Genomic DNA, 24,236 nt, shown 5'->3' with positions numbered 1-24,236 from the left:
CTCACTGGGTCTATCTGTTACCATTAGCAACAGTAAGACTCCTAACTAGATAATAGAGAGATACATAGATAGATAGATTTAGTCATAAATCTGCCCTGCTTCTTGCAGAGGAGGGAGTGTGTGTGTGTGGGGCATGTGAATGGTCCCTTCTCCCCTCATGGCTGCTCCCCTTCCCCCTCCCCCTCCCCCTCCTCCTCCTCCTCTCTCTAGCGGGCATGCCAAGCCGCCCCCCTGGGCCTCGCGTACCTCCCACTCCAGGACGGAGGCCTGCCACTGGGCCATCTTGTCGATGTTCTCCAGCCTCCTCTTCCTCTCGTTGATCTGCTGGGTCACGTTGCGCATCACGGCCAACGCCGCCGCCACATAGCGATAGTCGCTGTGGAGACGGAGGACACACAAATCGCCACGAGAGTCATAAAATGGCGGCGGTTAATGTTAGCGTTACTGCAGGGATATAAAACACCGGAGCGGCGCGCCGGGAAGCCCGCCAGCGCCGACCCGGAGAATGATCTAGAGGGAGGGAAACTCGGGAGGCTGTTTACGAGCTAAATTAGCTCGTTTACGCTGTCAGAGACGCGTCCACGACACCGGCCTGAGGAAGACATCTGACAACAGCTGATGAAGAGAGAGAGTGTATGTGTGTGTGTGTGTGCGAGCGCGTGTGTGTGAGTGTATGTGTGTGTGTGTGTGTGTGTGAGTGTGCGTGTGCGCTCATGTGAAGACAGGGCTCTATTTAGCAGCTACTCTGCACCTTCCTCACACACACACACACTCACACACACACACACACAGATCTGGCAGACAGAGTTGGGAGTACTGGCACCTGTCTCTTCTTGGCTGTGGAAGTGTGATTAGTGAATGACCTGCAGCCTAGCGAGGCAAACGTGCTGACTCACCCATACGCTCCAACAGAGAAGAATCCCTACTACATGTGTGTGTGTGTGTGTGTGTGTGTGTGTGTGTGTGTGTGTGTAAGTGTGTGTGTGTGTGTGTGTGTGTATAGAGTCCAGCGCACACCTGTGCTCCTGTGCTGTGTACTTAGCTGTGCGTGTGTGTGTTTGTGTGCGTGTTTTAGGGCTGCTCGATTATGGCAAAAATCATAATCACGATTATTTTGATTGATATTGAGATCACGATTATTTAACACGATTATTCATAGATTTTTTTTTTTTAATCAAAAGTTTTGACATTTTCTTAACAAATCTAATTATACATTGACTTTGATAACAATTAATTTATTAAATGTTGACAGTGGCTTTTCTTTTGAACAATGTTCTTTGGATTAGATACATTTCTCCCATGGGAGACGAATAGTGAAAAATAGTGCTAAATCGTTTTATGGCGATTATTTTGTTTTAATGATCATTGACAGCCCAAATCTTAATCTAGATTAAAATCCGATTAATCGAGCAGCCCTAGCGTGTTTGTGTGTGTATGTGTGTGTGTGTAAAGTCCAGCACACACCTGCGTTACAGTGCTGTGTACTTCAGCAGCTCGGCTGTGTGTGTGTGTGTGTGTGTGTGTGTGTGTGCGTGTGTACATGTGTGTGTGTGTGTATTAGTGTAGAGTCCAGCGCACACCTGTGTTCCTGTGCCGTGTACTTCAGCAGCTCGGCCAGCTGCAGCGGGTACTTGCAGATCTTCTGGACGGGTGTGAGCAGGAAGCCGTCGATGGCGATGTCGATCATCTGCTGCAGCAGCCGGCAGGCCTCGAAGAAGTGCTGGTAGCGGCCGTCCCTCATCAGCTTGCTCAGCTCCATGCACGCGTCCAGGTGGTTGTTGCAGTACTCCGAGTAGATCCAGAACCCGTCTTGCTGTCGGACACACACGCACGGTGGCTTTATTGATCTTCTACTGTAAGTAAACCTGACTGTGACTTTAGGGATGCCACAGCTTTGCTTTGGGCTGTGTGAAGATATGCTACACGCTTCATTCAACTGTCACTTATTTTCTAAATCTGAAGGTTTACTGAAATAGAACATAAAATCCTCAAAGGAGGTACTGGACAAGCTGACACAAGTATCTAGACAAGATGACTCATTCTATTTCAGCTGCACAGGTCCTAGCAAGGAGGGTTTCTATCAAACCACAGGTCCTAGCAAGAAGGGTTTTTATCAAACCATAGGTCCTAGCAAGGAGGGTTTCTATCTAACTCATAATGTTCTACGAAGCACGGTTCTATCGAACTCCTCTTGAGGTTGACTATCTTAAAGCCCTCGGTATATCTGCTGTTTACCAACGCGCACGTGTAGACAAGTGCGTATTTTGCTACGCGTTAATTTCCGAGGACCTGCACAGCCAACCGCAGCCAACACTCCAAAGGAACGCAGAAAGCGTGTGGTAGACGCGCACTCGTAGTTAAAAGCAATTATACAACGGGTAGTTCCGACCTCCGCCTCTTTACCGTTCTATGTGAAATATTACTGCGCCAATTATTACTGCCTGTAAAAACGTTAGTTCCATTGAGTAACCGTCTGTTGGTTACATTACGGTTTCTTCTCATGAAAAAAGTAAACATTCAATGTCAATTTTGAGTTGTTCAATCCGTCGTGTAGCCTACCACTCTGGTTTATCATCACCACTTATGCAACTCACAGTTGCACAGCAAAGGTAGGCTACACTTCGTTCATAGCTAGCTAGGTTGGTCAGGAGTATTAGTTTTGGTTGCTCATTGTTTGTCATTTTGAAACTCCATAGCAACGTGATAGTTTTAGGAACTACCTTTCTTGGCGGAGTTCACTCAAATTGATATTAAGACACTGAAGTAGTAGGTATTTATCCCATAAATGTTTCCCGATGATGTAATCTTGTATAAAAGCAATAACTCACTCGAAGGTTGTGGTACATGGCCAATATTCCACGGGTTGTGCTGGTCGACTGCTGCGCCTCGTGCCTATGACCGCAGCACAACCCGTGGTATATTGGCCATATAACACAACCCTTAAGTGAGTTATTGCTTTAGTATACCGTGGGCTTTAGAGTTCAAGACTCTCTAACAGAGCTCTATCTAACTCACTTGTTCTAGCAGGCACGGTTCTACGTAAGGGTCCTAGGGTTCTACAGTAGTCCATGTGTTCTAGGAAGCAGCACCCCATCTCTGCTTCTCCAGGTCTGACTAACTCACATGTTCTAAGAAGCAGGGTCCTAATCTCTGACTAACTCACGTGTTCTAGGAAGCAGGGTCCTAATCTCTGACTAACTCACGTGTTCTAGGAAGCAGGGTCCTAATCTCGGACTAACTCACGTGTTCTAGGAAGCAGGGTCCTAATCTCGGACTAACTCACGTGTTCTAGGAAGCAGGGTCCTAATCTCGGACTAACTCACGTGTTCTAGGAAGCAGGGTCCTAATCTCTGACTAACTCACGTGTTCTAGGAAGCAGGGTCCTAATCTCTGACTAACTCACGTGTTCTAGGAAGCAGGGTCCTAATCTCTGACTAACTCACGTGTTCTAGGAAGCAGGGTCCTAATCTCTGACTAACTCGCGTGTTCTAGGAAGCAGGGTCCTAATCTCTGACTAACTCACGTGTTCTAAGAAAGAGGGTCCTAATCTCTGACTAACTCACGTGTTCTAGGAAGCAGGGTCCTAATCTCTGACTAACTCGCGTGTTCTAGGAAGCAGGGTCCTAATCTCTGACTAACTCACGTGTTCTAGGAAGCAGGGTCCTAATCTCTGACTAACTCACGTGTTCTAGGAAGCAGGGTCCTAATCGCTGCTAACTCACGTGTTCTAGGAAGCAGGGTCCTAATCTCTGACTAACTCACGTGTTCTAGGAAGCAGGGTCCTAATCTCTGACTAACTCACGTGTTCTAGGAAGCAGGGTCCTAATCTCTGACTAACTCACAGGTTCTAGGAAGCAGGGTCCTAATCTCTGACTAACTCACGTGTTCTAGGAAGCAGGGTCCTAATCTCTGACTAACTCACGTGTTCTAGGAAGCAGGGTCCTAATCTCTGACTAACTCACGTGTTCTAGGAAGCAGGGTCCTAATCTCTGACTAACTCACGTGTTCTAGGAAGCAGGGTCCTAATCTCTGACTAACTCACGTGTTCTAGGAAGCAGGGTCCTAATCTCTGACTAACTCACGTGTTCTAGGAAGCAGGGTCCTAATCTCTGACTAACTCACGTGTTCTAGGAAGCAGGGTCCTATCTCGGACAGGTGCGGCTCCTCCGTGTTGTACTGCTTCTCCAGGTCTCTGACGAAGCCCATCTGAAAGCGGTAGATGTCCTCGATGTTCCCGAAGATCACCCTCAGCTGGTCGTCGTTGAACATGTCCACACGCTTCCTGCACTGACGCAGGTAACCCTGGGAGATGGAGGTTCAGGAGGGGCGAGCGGAGGATTAGAAGAGGAAGTGTGTGTGTGTGTGTGTGTATGTGTGTGTGTACATGTGTGTGTGTTTGTATGTATATGTGCGTGTGTGTGTTCTTGTGCCAATCCCACCATGTTCCATCTCTGCAGTAACCCAGACACTTTTACACATCTGTCTGCCAATACACCAGGTGTTTGTTCTGGGGGTAGCCGGCACATTGGACCCTAGCCTGGAGCAAGTCTTCATGACCAAGGTCGTTAAGTACCAACCTCTCCTGAATACCATCTCAGAGCTGCGGTACAGATGCAGACTACTTGTGTTCATATTTGTCAGCCTTGAACAAACACACAGGTTGGTCGTAAAAGGGTTCCAACAACTGGGGATGCCCAGAGAGAGAGAGGGCTAAACGCCTCGCTAAGTACCGCTCTGCCTCTGCATATGCAGAGATGCTGCTACTTGTACCCTTGAAGAATATATGAAAAAGAAAGCTATGCCACTGGTCCATGAATTGTGATTGTATACTGACTGCACCTTTAGTATTTGTGTCCCTGTATGTTATTCTATGTGGACATAAATAAAATGTTAAAATGTGTGTGTGTGTATGTGTGTGTGTGAGTGTGCGTAGATGTGTGTTTGTGCTTAGATGTGTGTGTATATGTGTGTGACTATGTGTGCGTTTGGGCGTAGATGTTTGTGTGTGTGTGCATGTGCGTGTGTGTTTGTGCATAGATGTGTGTGTGTGCATGTGTTTCAGCGTACAGTAGATGTGTGTGTATGTGTGTATGTGAGTGAGTGTGTGTGTGTGTGTGTTTGTGTGGGTGTATGTGTGTGTGCGTGTTTGTGCATAGATGTGTGTGTGTACGTGTGTTTGAGCCAAGGTTATGGCGAAAACTAACTAAAAAACGAAAACTAGGTGTGAAAAAACATTTTAGTTAACTGAAATAAAAATAAAAACTAGACTTTACAAAAAAACGATAACTAACTAAAACTGTATTGTGTGTTTACAAAACTAACTAAAATAAACTACAATTATTGAGAAAATGTCCTTAGTTTTAGTCTTTTTCATTTCATACATAAGCCTAGTATTTTGGGTGGATATGAAATCTATCCTCCATTTTTTTAGCTGTGTCCCTGCGCAGAAGTAACCTGACGTGCACCAGATGGCTTGTTTCACACGGAGTGAAACAACATGAGCTTGTGAGATCAGGATGGTCTCACGAGGCTAGCGCAGAAGATAAACTAAAACTAATACTGAAACTAATAAAAACTAAACTAAAACTAAGCATTTAAAAAAAATAAAAAATAAACTCAACTAGCAAACCTGCTTTAAAAGTAATCAAAACTAAACTGAAATTGAAAACAAAAAGTTAAAACGATATAAAAATAAAAACTAATGAAAAAAGCAAAACTATTATAACCTTGGTTTGTGTGTGTGTGTGTGTGTGTGTGTGTGTGTGTGTGTGTGTGTGTGTGTGTGTGAATGTGTGTCACACCTCGCAGATGTCCTTCAGGTGTTTGATGTAGTGTCTCTCAGTGCTCATGATCTCGTTGATGACGTTGGCCCTCATCTGGTGGCGGTTCTGCAGTGGGGTGGGGTTGGCTCCGCCCCCCAGACACAGGCAGTCGCTGGTCGGGTCCAGGTGTCCGTTCTGAACCTCGCCGCCCCCCTCCGTAGGCTCCGCCCTTCCATCCTCCTGGTTCACCCACAGCTGGGGAGAGCAACGCGCGCGCACACACACACACACACACACACGCACACACACACACACGCGCACACACACACACACACACACACACACACACACACACACACACACACACACTAATATGCGTGAGGGATACAAACTGGTGCACACCTACACACACACATACCCACATAGGCTCACATTTACACACATCCTACACAGGTGAACACAGAGAGACAGCTGCCGTCCTGTACAGTATGTGAAAGAGTACTCGTGGTGCTAACCTAGACATCCTCATGAACCCCCACACACACTCAAGCGCGTGCACACACACACACACACACACACACACACCCTCCCCCCCAACCCACACACACAGACACACCAACACGGCCCTCATACACACACACATGCACGCACACACATCAACCCCCCCATACACACACACACACACACACACAAACACACACACACACACACAGGTGCCTGATCAGAGGCCTTCTGTATTCTCTTGAGTATTCTCTGGTGCCCAGAGAATACTCAACCCCTGCACACACACACACACACACACACACACACACACACACACACACACACACACGCACACACACACACACACACCACAGCTGCAGCCTCTCTATGCTCTCTCACAGACCAGGGGGCAAAGTGAGTGTGGTTCAGATGCCCGTCGACCCGACACCTGATGGCACACAGTCTGCCAAGAGCTCATGACGACGGGAAGGACGCCAAACACACGATGAGACGAGATGAGACTCACAGACAAGCAGAGAGGTGGAGGGGAGGGCACTGGAGCAGGCCAGGAGTAACGATAGCACCCTATACTCTACACACGACACTGCACACTATACTCTACACACTACACTCTGCACACTATACTCTACACACGACACTCTGCACACTATACTCGGCACGCTACACTCTACACACTACACTCTGCACACTATACTCTACACACTACACTCTGCACACTATACTCTACACACTACACTCGACACTCTGCACACTATACTCGGCACGCTACACTCTACACACTACACTCTACACACTACACTCTACACACTACACTCTACACACTACACTCTACACACTATACTCTACACACTATACTCGGCACGCTACACTCTACACACTACACTCTACACACTACACTCTGCACTCTACATTCTACACACTACACTCTACACACTATACTTTGCACACTATACTCGGCACACTACACTCTACACATGACACTGCACACTATACTCTGCACGCTACTACACTACACTTCACACTATATACTACACTCTACACACTATACTCTGCACACTACACTCTACAAACTACACTCTACACTCTACTCTACACATGACACTACACACAATACTCCACTCACTACACTATATACACTACAGTCTACACACTATACTCTACACCCAAATTAAGTCAATAGTAAAAAAAAAAAATACATTGGAAAGATAAAACCTAGCTGAGTGATGACATCACTATATGATATATAGGTTAGGGCTAGAGTTAGTAAGTTGAGGGATGACATCACTATATGATATATGGGTTAGAGTTAGAGTTAGTAAGCTGAGTGATGACATCACTAGGCCTATATGATATATGAGTTAGAGTTAGTAAGCTGAGTGATGACATCAATATATGATATATGGGTTAGAGTTAGAGTTAGTAAGCTGAGTGATGACATCACTATATGATATATGGGTTAGAGTTAGAGTTAGTAAGATGAGTGATGACATCACTAGGCCTATATGATATATGAGTTAGAGTTAGTAAGCTGAGTGATGACATCAATATATGATATATGGGTTAGAGTTAGAGTTAGTAAGCTGAGTGATGACATCACTATATGATATATGGGTTAGAGTTAGAGTTAGTAAGATGAGTGATGACATCACTAGGCCTATATGATATATGAGTTAGAGTTAGTAAGCTGAGTGATGACATCAATATATGATATATGGGTTAGAGTTAGAGTTAGTAAGCTGAGTGATGACATCACTATATGATATATGAGTTAGAGTTAGAGTTAGTAAGCTGAGTGATGACATCACTATATGATATATGGGTTAGAGTTAGAGTTAGTAAGCTGAGTGATGACATCACTATATGATATATGGGTTAGAGTTAGAGTTAGTAAGCTGAGTGATGACATTGTTATATGATATATGGGTTGAGTTATGACATCACTATATGATATGAGTTAAGGCCGTTTCAGACGAGGAGCGATATCCGCGCATTTCATTCAAAATTCATTTTCTCATTTTCAATGAGAGAGGTGAGCGGACAATTTGGGAGCCGCGGACAATCTGGGGAGGAGCGGCAAGCGGGCGCGACCCCGTGAAATTGTCACGCGCGTGCTCGTTTCGTGCACACGCCCGCCCGCGACAAGAGCTGAATTGTAGTCAGCTTTCCCCGCTGCGCGCAGGACGCGTGCGTCCCCCGCTGATCCGAGCGAGAACGCAGGCGGAATATCACTCCCCGTCTGAAACGGCCTTTAGTAAGCTGAGTGATGACATCACTATGATATGAGTTAGAGTTGGTAAGCTGAGTGATGACATCGCTATATGATATATGGGTTTTGTGATGACATCCTGGCCTGTGGGGGGATGATTAAACTGTATTAATTTGAGAGGATATCTATCATTCTTCAAATAGATATGGTGGAAAGATGACAGAAATCTCGTACGTTCTCTCTCTCACAGTCTGACCTTGAGGGTGATGAGGGGAGGTCATGGGGAAGGTTATGGCAGCGTTAGGATGTGTGTGTGTGTGGTGATGTTTGGGGAGCGTTGCATAGACAGACCAAGTGGGCTGGGCGGGTGGGGGAGGGGGGGGGGGGGGGGGACGCACCTTTGACGTGACGTTTTGGAACCGTGGAGTTGCTATGGGGTTGATATAGAAAACCTGTTTTGTGTGAGGCGGAGGAGGGGGGGCTTCCACCTTGGGGAGAGAGAATGACAGAAACACACTTTTGGTTCACTGGCGGCCTGTCTGTCTGTCTGTCTGTCTGTCTGTCGTTCTGTCTGTCTGTCATTCTGTCCGTCTGTCTGTCGTTCTGTCTGTCTGTCGTTCTGTCTGTCTGTCTGTCTGTCGTTCTGTCTGTCGTTCTGTCTGTCTGTCTGTCTATCTGTCTGTCGTTCTGTCTGTCTGTCTGCCCGTCTGTCTGCCCGTCTGTCTGTATATTTTTTCTGTCTGTTTGTCTGTCTCTCTGTCTGTCTACCCGTCTGTCTGTCTTTCTACCTGTCTGTCTGCCTTTTATGTCTGTCTGTCTGCCTGTCTGTCTTTCTACTCATCTGTCTGTCTGTCTTTTCTGTCTGTCTGTCTTTTCTGTCTGCCTGCCTGTCTGTCTGTCCGTCTGATCTCTGGGTGGACATGAGGGGTGGCTGGAGAGGAGAGAGGAGGGGTGAGATGGATATGGGGAGTCTGCACTGTTATGTGAGTGTGCGTGCGTGTGTGTGAGTGTGTGTGTCTTTGTGTGTGTGTGTGTTTGTGCGTGTGTGCGTGCGTGTGTCTTTGTGTGTGTGTGTGTGTGTGTCTTTGTGTGTGTGTGTGTGTTTGTGCGTGTGTGTCTGTGTGTGTGTGTGTGCCTGTATCACTGTGTCCATCTCCTGCCCTCCCCTGCTTCTAAGTGGTGTCTCTGTGTGTGTGTGTGCTGTTTGGAGCTCAGAGTTGCTGCCTCGACCACGAAGGTGCAGCACGCTTTCCAGATGATGAAAACCACGTTCCTGTTGACTGTGGGACCTCCATCACCAGAGTAGGTCTGAGGTAATGCATGTGTAAGTGGTTATATGGGAGCAGTGAAAGGCAGAGTCCGCCATTCTGTCACTCACGTAAACGACACTCGCCGGTGATAATAATCAAATAAGGAGATGGACGGTGGACCTCCGTCTGTACCCTCGGGCAGCAGCAGGTAGGGTACCACATAGTCTCAACACCAGACCCATGAGAGTTCTTCCGCTGATAGCTTAGCTAGCTAAGCTAACTACGTTACTGCATGCTGCAGATCTCTCTATAGGTCTGGGACACTTCATGCAAAAATCTGGTGCTCAAATCCAGGCAATTCATTGGTAGCGCCGGAATCCCCACGACACCAAATCAGTAACGACTTTCGCGATCAGGCGTTCCCACCCATAGATATGCCCCGCCCATCTAACCTGGGCTAGCCTCTCTCATTCGCTGCTAGGACCTGTCACTCTTTCAATTTTGACCCGTCGATACGCCCTCAGAACACCAGCTTGGGCGGCGAAGTGGCACAGACTCTTGTAGTAGTATGGGGAGCACAGAGATTCAATGTAATATTTGAGTCTGGAGAGAGACGAGGTAATATACGACTATAATATACGACTATAATATACGACTATAATATACGACTACGCAAGCAGGCCAGCCTGTCTCTTCCTTAGTGTCTCTGAGAGGTCGACTGCCCCAGTTTTCCGGGCGTGACGTCACACCGCCCTCCCAGCCTCTCCCTGGGGGCGGGTCTGAGCCCGACTGAGGATGGTATCTAGGGGAGACGTCGTCCTGTTCTGTAAGGGACACGGCCGGTCACTGGGACCAGCACCACAACCGGAGTCCCTGAGGAGTTCCCTACTGGGTGTGCTCCTATCAAGATGTAGGTAACAAATATGTGTATGTGTGTGTGTGTCACTGGTGTGTGTGTGTGTGTGTGTGTGTGTGCGTGTGACAGGGGTGTGGGCGAGATGACGTCACGTGTACCTGGAGGCGTGTGCGACAACGATGTGTGCGTTACGTGTTAGTACAGTGTGATGTGTGTGTTACGTGTTAGTGCAGTGTGATGTGTGCGTTACGTGTTAGTGCAGTGTGATGTGTGCGTTACGTGTAAGTGCAGTGTGATGTGTGCGTTACGTCTTAGTGCAGTGTGATGTGTGCGTTACGTGTTAGTACAGTGTGATGTGTGCGTTACGTGTTAGTGCAGTGTGATGTGTGCGTTACGTGTTAGTGCAGTGTGATGTGTGCGTTACGTGTTAGTACAGTGTGATGTGTGCGTTACGTGTTAGTGCAGTGTGATGTGTGCGTTACGTGTTAGTACAGTGTGATGTGTGCGTTACGTGTTAGTGCAGTGTGATGTGTGCGTTACGTGTTAGTGCAGTGTGATGTGTGTGTTACGTGTTAGTGCAGTGTGATGTGTGCGTTACGTGTTAGTACAGTGTGATGTGTGCGTTACGTGTTAGTACAGTGTGATGTGTGCGTTACGTGTTAGTACAGTGTGATGTGTGCGTTACGTGTTAGTACAGTGTGATGTGTGTGTTACGTGTTAGTGCAGTGTGATGTGTGTGTTACGTGTTAGTACAGTGTGATGTGTGCGTTACGTGTTAGTACAGTGTGATGTGTGCGTTACGTGTTAGTACAGTGTGATGTGTGCGTTACGTGTTAGTACAGTGTGATGTGTGTGTTACGTGTTAGTGCAGTGTGATGTGTGCGTTACGTGTTAGTACAGTGTGATGTGTGCGTTACGTGTTAGTACAGTGTGATGTGTGCGTTACGTGTTAGTACAGTGTGATGTGTGCGTTACGTGTTAGTGCAGTGTGATGTGTGCGTTACGTGTTAGTGCAGTGTGATGTGTGCGTTACGTGTTAGTACAGTGTGATGTGTGCGTTACGTGTTAGTACAGTGTGATGTGTGCGTTACGTGTTAGTACAGTGTGATGTGTGCGTTACGTGTTAGTACAGTGTGATGTGTGCGTTACGTGTTAGTGCAGTGTGATGTGTGCGTTAGTATTATGACTGAAGTGTGTGTTAATTTCGGGGTGGAGTTCATTCACGTGTGTGTTAGTGGGACTGAGGTGAGTGTTAGTATGCTGTGTGTGTGTGTGTGTGTGTGTGTGTGTGTATGTGTGTGTGTGTGGTGTCCAGGCCGGCTCACCCGTACGAAGCTGGCGGGGAACCAGCCCTCCTCCTCGTCTATCTGACCCCACCACCAGTCCTTATTGGAGGCGTCCAGCACCTTGATGACATCACCAGCCTTAAACGCCAACTCGCGGTCCGCCATAGTCACATGGTCCCATACCGCCTCAGCACTGACGATTGAACCTCCGCTTATCAACTGGAGAGAGGGTGGAAGAAGAGAGAGAGAGAAGAGAGAGAGAGAGAGAGAGAGAGAGAGAGAGAGAGAGAGACATGAAGATGCTGTGCCTCAGGCCATTATCAGTTAAGAGAGAGATTAATACTCAATCATTGATTAGAAGTCGCTTAATCAATCGATAGGAGCTCGTCCAGGTTATTAACATAATGACGTTTGATGCATTACATCAAATCAATGTGTACACACAATTTAACCAACTGTGACAACAGTCCCTCAAAAGATGACTTAGACTGCGCACACACACACACGCACACACACACACACACACACGCACACACACACACCAGGCTCCCCGTTCTCTCATTTATTTTCACCAGTAAGACTTAATTGCATTAGGATCTGTGTTTCAGCCTATTTGCTAATTAACACAGAGGTTATGAGGTCACATCCCTGCTAAATGTCATTACAGAATCTTTGCAGGAATCTAAAATAGTGTCATATACGCTGTATGGACATTACTGACCCCTGTATGACCATTACTGACCACTGTATGACCGCTGTATGACCATTACTGACCACTGTATGACCGCTGTATGACCATTACGGACCGCTGTATGACCGCTGTATGACCGCTGTATGACCATTACTGACCCCTGTATGACCATTACTGACCACTGTATGACCACCATATGACCATTACTGACCACTGTGTGAACATTGCTGACCACTGTATGACCATTACTGACCACTGTGTGACCATTACTGACCACTGTGTGACCATTACTGACCGCTGTATAACTGCTGTATGACCATTACTGACCGCTGTGTGACCATTACTGACCGCTGTATAACTGCTGTATGACCATTACTGACCGCTGTGTGACCATTACTGACCGCTGTATGACTGCTGTATGACCGCTGTATGGACATTACTGACCCCTGTATGACCGCTGTATGATGATTAATGACCACTGTATGACCATTATTGACCGCTGTATGACCACTGTATGGACATTACTGACCCCTGTATGACCATTATTGACCGCTGTATGACGATTACTGACCCCTGTATGACCATTACTGACCGCTGTATGACGATTACTGACCACTGTATGACCACTGCATGGACAGTACTGACCGGCACAGATATAACGTATCCACATCATGAAACTTGGTGGTAGTTCAAATAATTATCGTACTGTCGTAATAACTAAAGTATTCAGTGCTCACACTGTTAATCTGCCCTCCACACCTCCTCACAGATAAACACTTATTGTATGTACATTCACACATACACACACTCACACACACACACACACACACACACACACATACACACACACACACATGCATGCACACACACACGCGCGCACACACACACACACACACACACACACACACACGCATATACACACATGCACGCAAAGCATCTGTGATAAAACAACAGCAGACATGGTAACTTCATTATGCACAACCACAGCAAGTCAGTGGGGGAAGCCCATCAACACTGTGTAATGATATCGTACTGCAGGTCCACACTGTATTTCCACTAGGCTGAAGACAACAACATGGTGGCCTGGGGCCTCCCACTTTAGCCTCCCACTCTGTGGCCCCCAACACCCACCAGCCTCCCACTCTGGGGCCTCCACACCATGCCAGCCTCCCACTCTGGGGCCCCCATCATCCACCAGCCTCTCACTCTGGGGCCCCCAACACCCACCAGCCTCCCACTCTGGGGCCCCCAACACCCACCAGCCTCTCACTCTGGGGCCTCCAACACCCACCAGCCTCCCACTCTGGGGCCTCCAACACCCACCAGCCTCTCACTCTGGGGCCTCCACACCATGCCAGCCTCCCACTCTGGGGCCCCCAACACCCACCAGCCTCCCACTCTGGGGCCCCCAACACCCACCAGCCTCTCACTCTGGGACCCCCAATACCCACCAACTTCCCACTCTAGAGGCCCCCAACACCCACCAGCCTCTCACTCTGGGGCCTCCACACCATGCCAGCCTCCCACTCTGGGGCCCCCAACACCCACCAGCCTCTCACTCTGCGGCCAACAACACCACACAACCAGGCTCCCAGTCGGGAGTTGTAATTGGTAGATTATGACTGTGAGATAATTACGGCGTAGGTAATCTAATACAGATGTCAAGGTACAAACAAATATGAGATAATGATCATGCTCTTTCCAACACCCCCTCCCCATCACGATCGTGTGTGTATGTGCATGCTTGAGAGCTAGTGAGGGTGTGTGTGTGTGTGTATGTGTATGCTTGAGAGCTAGTGAGGGTGTGTGTGTGTGTGTATGTGTATGCTTGAGAGCTAGTGAGGGTGTGTGTGTGTGTATGTGTATGCTTGAGAGCTAGTGAGGGTGTGTGTGTGCCTGCACATGCTTCTGCATGCTTGAGTGGATGCGTGTGTGTGTGCCTGCATATGCTTGTGCATGCTTGAATGTGTGTGTGTGTGTGTCAGGTGATCTGTATTCCTGTGTGGTGTTAGAAGAACAGTGGTCATTAGAAGAACAGTGGTGGTGGACACACAGCAGCCCCTGACACACACACACACACATTGTGTGTGTATCGATGTATTTGCAGTGCGTTTGTTCCTAATCCTAACCCCCATGAGGATATAAACCCTCACACTCCGCGACTACATCCCTCCTTAAACCCGTCGACAATCCCGCCTCCCCCCGTGGGTTGCTGGGATAGCGGAGGGAAGGCAGCCAATCAGACGAGAGGAGCGGCCGCGGGAGGGACCGCCCAGCCCAGGGGAGCAGGACTGAGCCGCCGTTGTCATGACAACAGATGGGAGATGCTCGGCCAGCGTGGACGAGATAACCGGACGCTTCGGGCTCAAACAGAACCTCAGAGAGAATGGTCATAGATCAGGCTGTGTGACCTCTGAACTGGTGGCTCGGGGGAGAGGGTCATAGATTAAGCTGAGTGACCCCTGACCTGTAGTGATTGCCGCTGGGTGATTGAATATGAATGTGGAGAGTAGGAGGAAATAGCACTGCGGAGAAGAGACCTTCAGTTATCCTATAATCGGATGGGATAAGTAGACGAGGACGATATTGATAGACTACGGATATTAAATTGCCAGTTTGGGAACCTTCGGCTGAGTGCCTAAGACTGGAATGAGGAACTAATTAGTGCTGATAAGTTACTGTAAGGACAAGCAATGACAAGAATTCCAATGTACCTGTACTGGTTATATATGGTCATTAAACATTATATTCTATTCTACTCTATTCCATCTAAAATACTGGCCCTTCTGTCTCTTCTGTCCTAGGCTCTCTTCACATCTGGTTCACTGGTCTTTAGATCCAAATCGCGGTTCTGTCTTTAGTTCCACGCCCTGTTCTGTCTGTCCTGGTCCTGTTCCATGGAGGCCAGGCTCTCACTGACTGGTTGGATATCAGATGTTGTGGCAACTTCATTTCCTGTAGCTCTCTGTGACAAGAGAAGACTACCACTCTGCACTCACGTGTGTGTGTGTGTGTGTGTGTGTGTGTGTGTGTGTGTGTGTGTCACACTGCCATGGAAACAGGACAGATGAAATAGATACTGTTCAACGTGATTTTGAATTTGGATTCAGATCCCTCATCGTGATCCTGGCTACAGTATGAGCTTCCGTCGTGGTTTACGGACGCCTCAGGGCTACGGCCTATCAAGAGCAGATCTCATACTCACCCCCCCTCCCCACCACCACCTACTGGACCCCCACCTTCACCAGCAAGGACCCCTCTACTGGGGTCCACCTCGCTCCCCTGACGGACCCCCTACTGGGGTAAACCTCGCTCCCCTGCCGGACCCCTCTACTGGGGTCAACCTGGTTCCCCTGCCGGACCCCTCTACTGGGGTCAACCTGGTTCCCCTTCCGGACCCCCCTACTGGGGTAAACCTCGCTCCTCTGCCGGACCCCTCTACTGGGGTCAACCTGGTTCCCCTTCCGGACCCCTCTACTCTCTCTATCCTTTCCTTGCTCCATCAGACCAGGTCAGGTCAGCTCTCTCCACCACCCCCCTCTCTCTCTCTCCCCCCACCCCCCTCTCTCTCCACCACCTCCCTCTCTCTCCACCACCTCCTCCTCTCTCCACCACCTCCCTATCTCTCCTCCACCACCTCCCTCTCTCTCCTCCACCACCTCCTCCTCTCTCCACCACCTCCCTATCTCTCCTCCACCACCTCCTCCTCTCTCCACCACCTCCCTCTCTCTCTCCACCACCTCCCTATCTCTCCTCCACCACCTCCTCTTCTCTCCACCACCTCCTCCTCTCTCCACCACCTCCCTCTCTCTCCACCACCTCCCTCTCTCTCCCCCACCCCCTCTCTCTCCACCACCTCCCTATCTCTCCTCCACCACCTCCCTCTCTCTCCCCCACCTCCCTCTCTCTCCACCACCTCCTCCTCCTCTCTCCACCACCTCCCTCTCTCTCCACCACCTCCCTCTCTCTCCCCCACCTCCCTCTCTCTCCACCACCTCCTCCTCTCTCCACCACCTCCTCCTCTCTCCACCACCTCCCTCTCTCTCTCTCCCCCTCCCTCTCTCTCTCCACCACCTCCCTCTCTCTCCACCACCTCCCTATCTCTCCTCCACCACCTCCCTATCTCTCCTCCACCACCTCCCTCTCTCCTCCACCACCTCCTCCTCTCTCCACCACCTCCCTATCTCTCCTCCACCACCTCCTCCTCTCTCCACCACCTCCCTCTCTCTCTCCACCACCTCCCTATCTCTCCTCCACCACCTCCTCTTCTCTCCACCACCTCCCTCTCTCTCCCCCACCCCCCTCTCTCTCCACCACCTCCCCCTCTCTCCACCACCTCCCTCTCTCTCCCCCACCTCCCTCTCTCTCCACCACCTCCTCCTCTCTCCACCACCTCCTCCTCTCTCCTCCACCTCCCTATCTCTCCTCCACCTCCCCCTCTCTCTCCACCACCTCCCTATCTCTCCACCACCTCCCTATCTCTCCTCCACCTCCCCCTCTCTCCACCACCGGGCCGCAATCAGGGACGCTCGCAGCTGACGTTCCTCCCCGCTCCCTCTCCTCCTCCTTCTATCCCCCCTCCTCCTCCTTCCATCCCTCCTCCTCCTCCTTCCATCCCTCCCTGTCCTCCATCCCTCCTCCTCCTCCTCCCCCTCCGCTAACGAGATCGTCCCCTGCCTCCTCCGACATGCAGCTCAGCGGGAGGCCGCCCGTCCTGTCATCGTGCCGGAATAAATGAGAGCTTCTCCTTATATAATCAATCTCTTTCCCCCCCCCCCCCACGTTCGTCCGTCCTCCTCCGCGCCGACTGACACCTCCTTGATCAAAGGACACACTCTCAGCGCACGCCCTGGAGGTTGGGGGCAGACAGACTCCGTCACAATGCCCCCCCCTAGCACAACGATGTGGACACATCGCAGTCACAACCTCAGAGATCGCCGGTCGCGGCTGTCCGGGCTGCAGACCCCCCTATTTAGGTCAGGCAGCGACGGGGACGGAGGCAGAGCTGAGCGGAGGAGCGAGCGGGTGGGACGCAGGCGGAGGGGACTTCTGCTCCGGAAGATTCCGGCGCAGCGGAAGGCAGGGGTAGCTGGTGGGCAGAGAGAGGCTCATCTCTCCCTCTCTCTCTCTCATCTCTCCCTCTCTCTCTCATCTCTCCCTCTCTCTCTCTGAGAGATACCGTCTCGCAACACCACAACAGCTTCACTGCATTCCAAACAACATTCTCTCATCCAGGGCAGAGAACACGCGCGCACGCACACACACACACACATGCGCGCACGCATACACAACCGGAGCAAAAAAACAAAACAAGGCTTACCATGTTTGTGGCATGAAACGGGTCAGAGAGTGTATGCATGGAGAAAGAGATTCACGCGACCATGATAGTAAAATCCCCCTTCGGAAGCAGGTGCACGTCTGCCTTCGGAGAGAGGAGCAGCGAGGATGTCGTGCGTCAAGGTGTTATATTCCAGATAGAGGCTCCTCTCTCTCTGTCTCTCTCCCTGTCTCTCTCCCCCTGTCTCTCTCTCTCTCCCTCTCTCTCTCTCTCTCCCTGTCTCTCTCTTCCTGTCTCTCTCTCTCTCCCTCTCCGTTTCTCTCTCCGCCGCACTCTGTCTCTCACTCAGTCTTCCTTGTGTCTTGCCAACCCTGTTATGTAATGCACTTATGCCCCGAGTCTGAGAGCCAATCAAAGACGCTCTGCTTCAAACCAGGGATTCTCACACACACACACACCACCGCTGCTTCCCACACACACACACACACACACAAGTACTTGCCAATGGGAGTATTCCCAAATGTGTGAACACCAAGGACGAGCTCAGCTTCAAAGAATAACCAGATGACGCACACAGGCACCTACACACACATACATACACACACACACCCTGATATTAACCCCCATACATATGAAACACACACAAACATGACACATGACACACACACATGCACAAACACCCTCCCCCACACACACGCATGCACAAACACACAATACTTTAAATACACCAGCGCTACACGCATACACACACACACACACACGCCACTGCATGTGACGGAGCCAACGATGTGCAATGAATGGCTGCCATACCCTTATTACTAAAGCAATAGACACCAATTAGCCTGTGTGACACACACACAAACACGCACGAACGCGCACAAACACGCACACATTTTGCACTTAGCTCCTAGTGTCAGAGTGTGGCTATCTCCCAGTCACAGCTGGTCAGCTGCATTAGTATGCTCAGCTATACATGGGCATATCTGGACATGAGCTTTTAGCAGATCTATTTCTAACGTTCATGCAACATTCATGACACCTGCACTCAATCCTGAGGGTCCTTCATCTCCTATGCATGAGGGCCAAGCACCCATTCTTCAGCCCTATACGTGACGGGTTCTTAACATGATTGTTTTATGAATGTGCTGTGTGCTCTGCTACATGCATATTCACTCTTCCCTATACTAATACTACCCTATCTTTTATTCATCGGTTTCAATAGGCGTCATAATGACCAGTATGTGACATGTAAAAGTCCCCTCATTAATCACAATTTGATTAATGTGAATTAGTATTATTTATTTAATTAATGAATTTGTATGTACTACTGAAGTGACGTTGAGTGTAAAATGGGGGAGTCCTACTGTACTGTTGATTAAAATGGGGGAAACCTTGGCAAGTGCGTGACAGCGTACCGAGTACCTCCTCTACCTGCTGCTATTGGCGGAGAGCGTTCAGCGAGCTACAACTAAGATACGCGCAGAAAATTGACCCCATCAGGAATGTATTGATTATAGCAGGTCTGTAAAAAGAGAGCCTTTATGCGATGGTAGGGTATTCACAGTGGTAGTCCCAGGAAATATGTGTGTTATGGTTTCTACTATCCATCATACACATGTAATACTCTGACTCAGCATAATTCTCATTTTAATCTGAGCAGCCCACGCACCAATCTAATTTACATAATCCAGAAATATTTTGTGTGTGTGTGCAGACTGCAGAGAATTAATTCCAGGAGACAAAAGCCAAAAGCACAATGATTCAACATGGAGGAGAGAGAGAGAGGGGGGGGTTGAGAGAGAGGGGGGGAAGACGGTATGTACAGGAGGGATGTGGTGAATCCCAAATAATCAGATTAGGAACACCCGCACAGTTAACGACCAACACCACGACCTGCCACAGACGGTCAGAGGACAAGACAGGACGGGGGATTCAAGGAGAGATAATTACATATGCTGTACCAACGTCATTCATTTCAACGTGTCGCCATGTCTTTGCGCTGCGTGTCCCCGCTCCGCTCCGCTCCCAAAGAACGCGCACTCGCTCTCCCCTCTCTCTCTCTCTCCCTTCCCGTCCTCCTCCAGCGCCCAGGAGCCTACGGCACACACACCGGAGCGGATCCGTCAGCCGGTCCGCAGGATAAACATCAACAGCACGTTCACCAGCACCAACACCGCGATCACCGTGAACACCACGAACGTCTGGACGTCCAGGGCCATGGTGGCGCAACGCTGCGGGAGGCGGGGATGGTCAAAGGAGACGCGGGGTCGCTGGGGGAGTTGAGCTCTACGATCTGGACTCGGTAACGGGCCAGACATCCGCAGCGAGAAACCCAAGAGCAGAGGAAAAACGGCCGCTGCGCTTCTTCACACTCAAACTGCCTGCTACGCCTCTTCACACCACGCGTCGCAGCTGCCTCTTCACCCTCACCATCATCATCCTCATCAGTCACCGATCATTCTCCTCGAGTCAACGCCCGCTGGTGTTTTCTGTTTGTGCCCCCCCTCCTCTCCCTCTGATGTCAGGCCAGCAGAAAGGCGCGTATACGCCGGGGGTGATGTGTGTGTGTGCGGGCTGAGGCGAGCCCCCTCCGCTCGGGGAGGCGGGCCGGGTGGAATACTGAGCAGGATTCGGCTATCACCGGTGTCGGCGGAGGAAGGGGTCACGATTTGGCTCCCAATGGGGAAACTACTGCTGCCTAAATCAAAGGCCAAACCATTTTCACCGTGTCTGAAGCACCATCATTTACCACTTTCACTGTCGTGCAGGTTAATGGACGTAAGAATAATCAAAGACAATTTCCAATGAGCTCTCGCTCTTCTATAATTCCATTGGCATCTGCCACCCTTTACTGGCAAACTCTCAGTGGTGTATCGATCTAATCGCAAGTTCGGTGTGATTTAACAGCCGATGTGTCTTCATTCAAACGTTCACATTGGCTACTACACCACTATTCTGCTGCGGCAGAATTAAACTGTGTTGACTGTTCAGCTCAAGGCAAAACCCGTTTTACGCATCAGCGCGTCCCCGTAGCGAGTTTGCTCCCCTCCCCCGAGCTGCGCGCCTCCCATAGTTAACAGATTAGGGGAGCGTGAGCGTGCACAAGACGGCCATGAATATATGGAAGTTTTTTAGGTTCTTTATTCAAATGGCAATGCATTTTGCAATTGGCAATTCAATGTGCAATTTGGTCATGCAATTTGAAAATGCATTTTACAATTGGCAATTCAATATGCAAAGTGGTCATGCAATTTGAAAATGCATTTTGCAATTGGCAATTCAGTATGCAAAGTGGCAATGCAATCCTCAATTCACTTTGAAGAAAAAATAGAATGAAAGCTGAATCAATTGAATTCCATATTGCCATGGTTTTTTGGTCTCTTTATTCAAATGGCCATGCATTTTGCAATTAACAATTCAATATGCAATTTGGTCATGCAATTTGAAAATGCATTTTACAGTTGGCAATTCAATACGCAAAGTGGCAATGCAATTTGAAAATGCATTTTACAATTTGCAATTCAATATGCAATGTGGCAATGCAATCCTCAATTCACTTTGATGAAAAAATAGAATGAAAGCTGAATGAATTGCATGTCATATTGCCGTGGTTTTCACTTTGAAGAAAAAAGAGAATGAAAGCTGAATCAATTGCATGTCATATTGCCGTGGTTTTTGGGTGTCTTTATTCAAATGACCATTCAGTGTGCAGACCCGCCCCATACTCTGCCCCTGATTGGCTAACTCTAACCCTAACCTTAACTAACGAGTACCAGCCAATCAGAGGCAGAGTACAGCGTCTTTGCGGAATGCTGTTAGCATGATGGCGGCGGAAGAACTTTTCAGTTCTCATTGCCTAGCAGACGACGGCGATACAAATCGGGCATCGGCAACTGATGTCCGTGATAGGGTGGAAATGCTTCCCAGAGGGTGGAAGAACTTTCTGCCTTAACAGGCCTTGAACCCTCAGCTGTTCAACTGAAGCTGACAGAGGCGTTACAGGTTCTGTCTGTGGCGCGTGGAGTGGGGAGACCTGTGATTGAGGCCCTGTTTACACGACAACAAATTTTCCAAAACGGGAAAGATCTTCTTTTGCGTTTACCAAAGATTCCGCGTTCACACAACAGTATTGTGATAAGGATCCGCGTTCACACGGATCCGCAAACTTGTTTGCAAAGGCTGTAGTACGCATGCCAAGCCAGCAGGTCTGCTGCAACTCTGTTCTTTTAAATCAAGACTGAAGACATTTCCTTTTGCCGCTGCTTTTTATTAAATCAAATAATTATTCATTCATACACTAACTTTTATTCCTGTATTTTATTTTGCCTGCATTTTGTTTTAAATGTAATTTTTTTGCATTTTGTGTTATATGACCTTTTATGTGTTTCTTGCACTTTAATGTCTCATGTAAAGCACGTTGAATTGCCTTGTTGCTGAAATGTGCTATACAAATAAACTTGCCTTGATGCCTTGCCTTGCCTTGGATGGAGAACCCCAGAAACAGAATGACCTACATCATACTTCTCATACAACCTCAGCCACAGAGCCGACTCGAGAAATATATGACAGAATCTTGACAGAGATGTTCTGTTTCTCAAACTGTCTTTTCTTGTCTCCTGTCTACGTGTGTGTGAGTGGGTGTGTGTGTGTGTGTATGAGTGTGTGTGTGTGTGGTTATATAAGCCCGCCCCTCCTGTCTCCCTTTCCGCAGAGCTCTCTCTGACATTTAGACAACAAAGGTCACATCTGAAAGTCTAAAAATGAACACACACGCACGCACGCACGCACACACACCCAGCTACACTCATACATATACAGCAGACAAAGAGTTTGTCAAAATGTCTCACATCTCCCACCGCGGGCCAAGACTGACAGTCAGGCGAGAATCCTCCTCCTCTCTGTCACAGTGCAGTAAACACGTCTGATTCATTAATCACTGGGTGGTAGGTACACAGCGCAGCATGAGAACACACCTCGTCTGGGATTTCTGAGGGAGGATTTGAGAACCTTTAACAAGACAGTGAGACTAAAGGTTTAACTTCAGAGAAGCTCAGTCACCCTGGGATGACCGCTCCGTCTGCAGACAGACATCAGCCGAGGAATTAACATCTCAGCCTGTCTCTCGTTCCCAGACTCACTTCTGACTGACTTCCATCACTCTGAACGACCGCCTGGTATTTCCTCTAGCATCTCTCTCACTTCATACAATGACCTCCAGCGCACGGTCCATCGACTGAAGCTGTACACGAGTGTTATCAAAACCAAACATCCGTTTGACCAGACGGCCGGGCAGTTTTGTCATGATGAAAGAGCTCTGAACCAACTGGATGATGAACACGTAACCGACGTAAAACGTGCTTGTGTTTACGTTCCTTGCTAGGTTTTGCTGGGGGTGTCTGGTCGGCGCGTGAGCATTGGCTTAAACGCTGGCGTATGGGAGCATTTTGGCTTATGAGGTTGAAGGGAAAAGGGGAACTGGACAAGAGCCATACTGTATGCAAGTTGCGTCAAACAAAAATTCAAATATTTTGGGGGAACTTAGCAAACATGAGAAGCCACGCGTCACATTTCCTCCCCGAGCTGGAGGGCAAACAGTCGGGCGTAGGGAGGCGCGGTCGACGAGAGAACAATCCAACGAGTGACAGTGAAGACGCCACGGAACGCACACGGGGCGAAGGGAATCACGGTTCATTTCACTCTGCGCTGTGTTTTTTCGTGTCACTTGTTTCCCCACCTCTGCCCTGCGGCATTCTCTATGAGCCCGTTCTGCTAAGTGCTTACTGTGCTTTGTTATATGATTCACTTAAATATCATATTAGAGACTACAGGGATAGCTAACACATAATGGCCGACCATGTAGGCAACTCTGTAACTATTTGTGCGCTCTCCTGTTAGTCATGTCTCTCTTATGAAGTATCTTGCCCATGTTTACTGCTCTGTACATGTTCTTAGCCAATAGACAAACATTTTCCAGGAGCTTGCTCGATCGTCTCGTTGAGAGAGAGGTCAGGGAAGAATTTTTACAGCTCACTTTTCTGGCCCCTGGGTGAAACTGTTTTTTTGCTTCCCTCTGGAATATGTAGGGGTGGGACCTATGCCCACCGGCTCTCTGTAAAGCGCATTGTGTTGCCTCTGTGTATGAAATGCACTATACAAATAAAGTTTGATTTGATTTGACTTGTTCCTTTGACCCATGTTAAAGGATTGTCCAGGGCGGGACGCCAACCTGCCGAACCTGCAGCCTTGCGCTCGCAAGTTGGATGTGCTAACAGCTACGCCAAGAGAGATATCCCTCTCAGCAGGGACACCAGCGCATCCTTTACACTAGGGGAGTGAGTGTCACTCCTCGACGGCTACTCTACTTGAGCCTCCTCGTTATACTAAGGATGCTGCCGCTACTCAG

The 24,236-nt window shown here is 48.9% G+C and overlaps 1 protein-coding gene across 3 annotated transcripts in view; it reads right to left on the bottom strand.

Annotated features, from left to right (window-relative positions):
• Window positions 1-24,236, bottom strand: part of LOC311317671 (rho guanine nucleotide exchange factor 9-like) — a gene marked incomplete at its 3' end in the record, with an annotated part of 49,037 nt that overhangs the window by 5,304 nt on the left and 19,497 nt on the right. For 2 of the 3 annotated variants that reach the window (XM_084448756.1, XM_084448757.1), the window contains exons 1-5: window positions 11,904-12,080; window positions 5,802-6,017; window positions 4,123-4,302; window positions 1,581-1,813; window positions 247-376 (exon numbers count right to left, since the gene is read on the bottom strand). In XM_084448756.1, coding sequence (XP_084304882.1) covers window positions 247-376; window positions 1,581-1,813; window positions 4,123-4,302; window positions 5,802-6,017; window positions 11,904-12,029 — 885 coding nt within the window. In that variant the 5' untranslated portion in view covers window positions 12,030-12,080. Of the gene's footprint in view, window positions 1-246; window positions 377-1,580; window positions 1,814-4,122; window positions 4,303-5,801; window positions 6,018-8,870; window positions 8,961-11,903; window positions 12,084-24,236 lie in introns of those variants that run through there. The other variant, XM_084448755.1, reaches the window with a different exon arrangement.

This window comes from Borostomias antarcticus (genome assembly GCF_949987555.1).
Source record: "Borostomias antarcticus genome assembly, chromosome: 14".
Taxonomy (NCBI): Eukaryota; Metazoa; Chordata; class Actinopteri; order Stomiiformes; family Stomiidae; genus Borostomias; species Borostomias antarcticus.
Note: the sequence above shows the minus strand (reverse complement) of the source record. Positions and strands in the feature narration are given on the sequence as shown.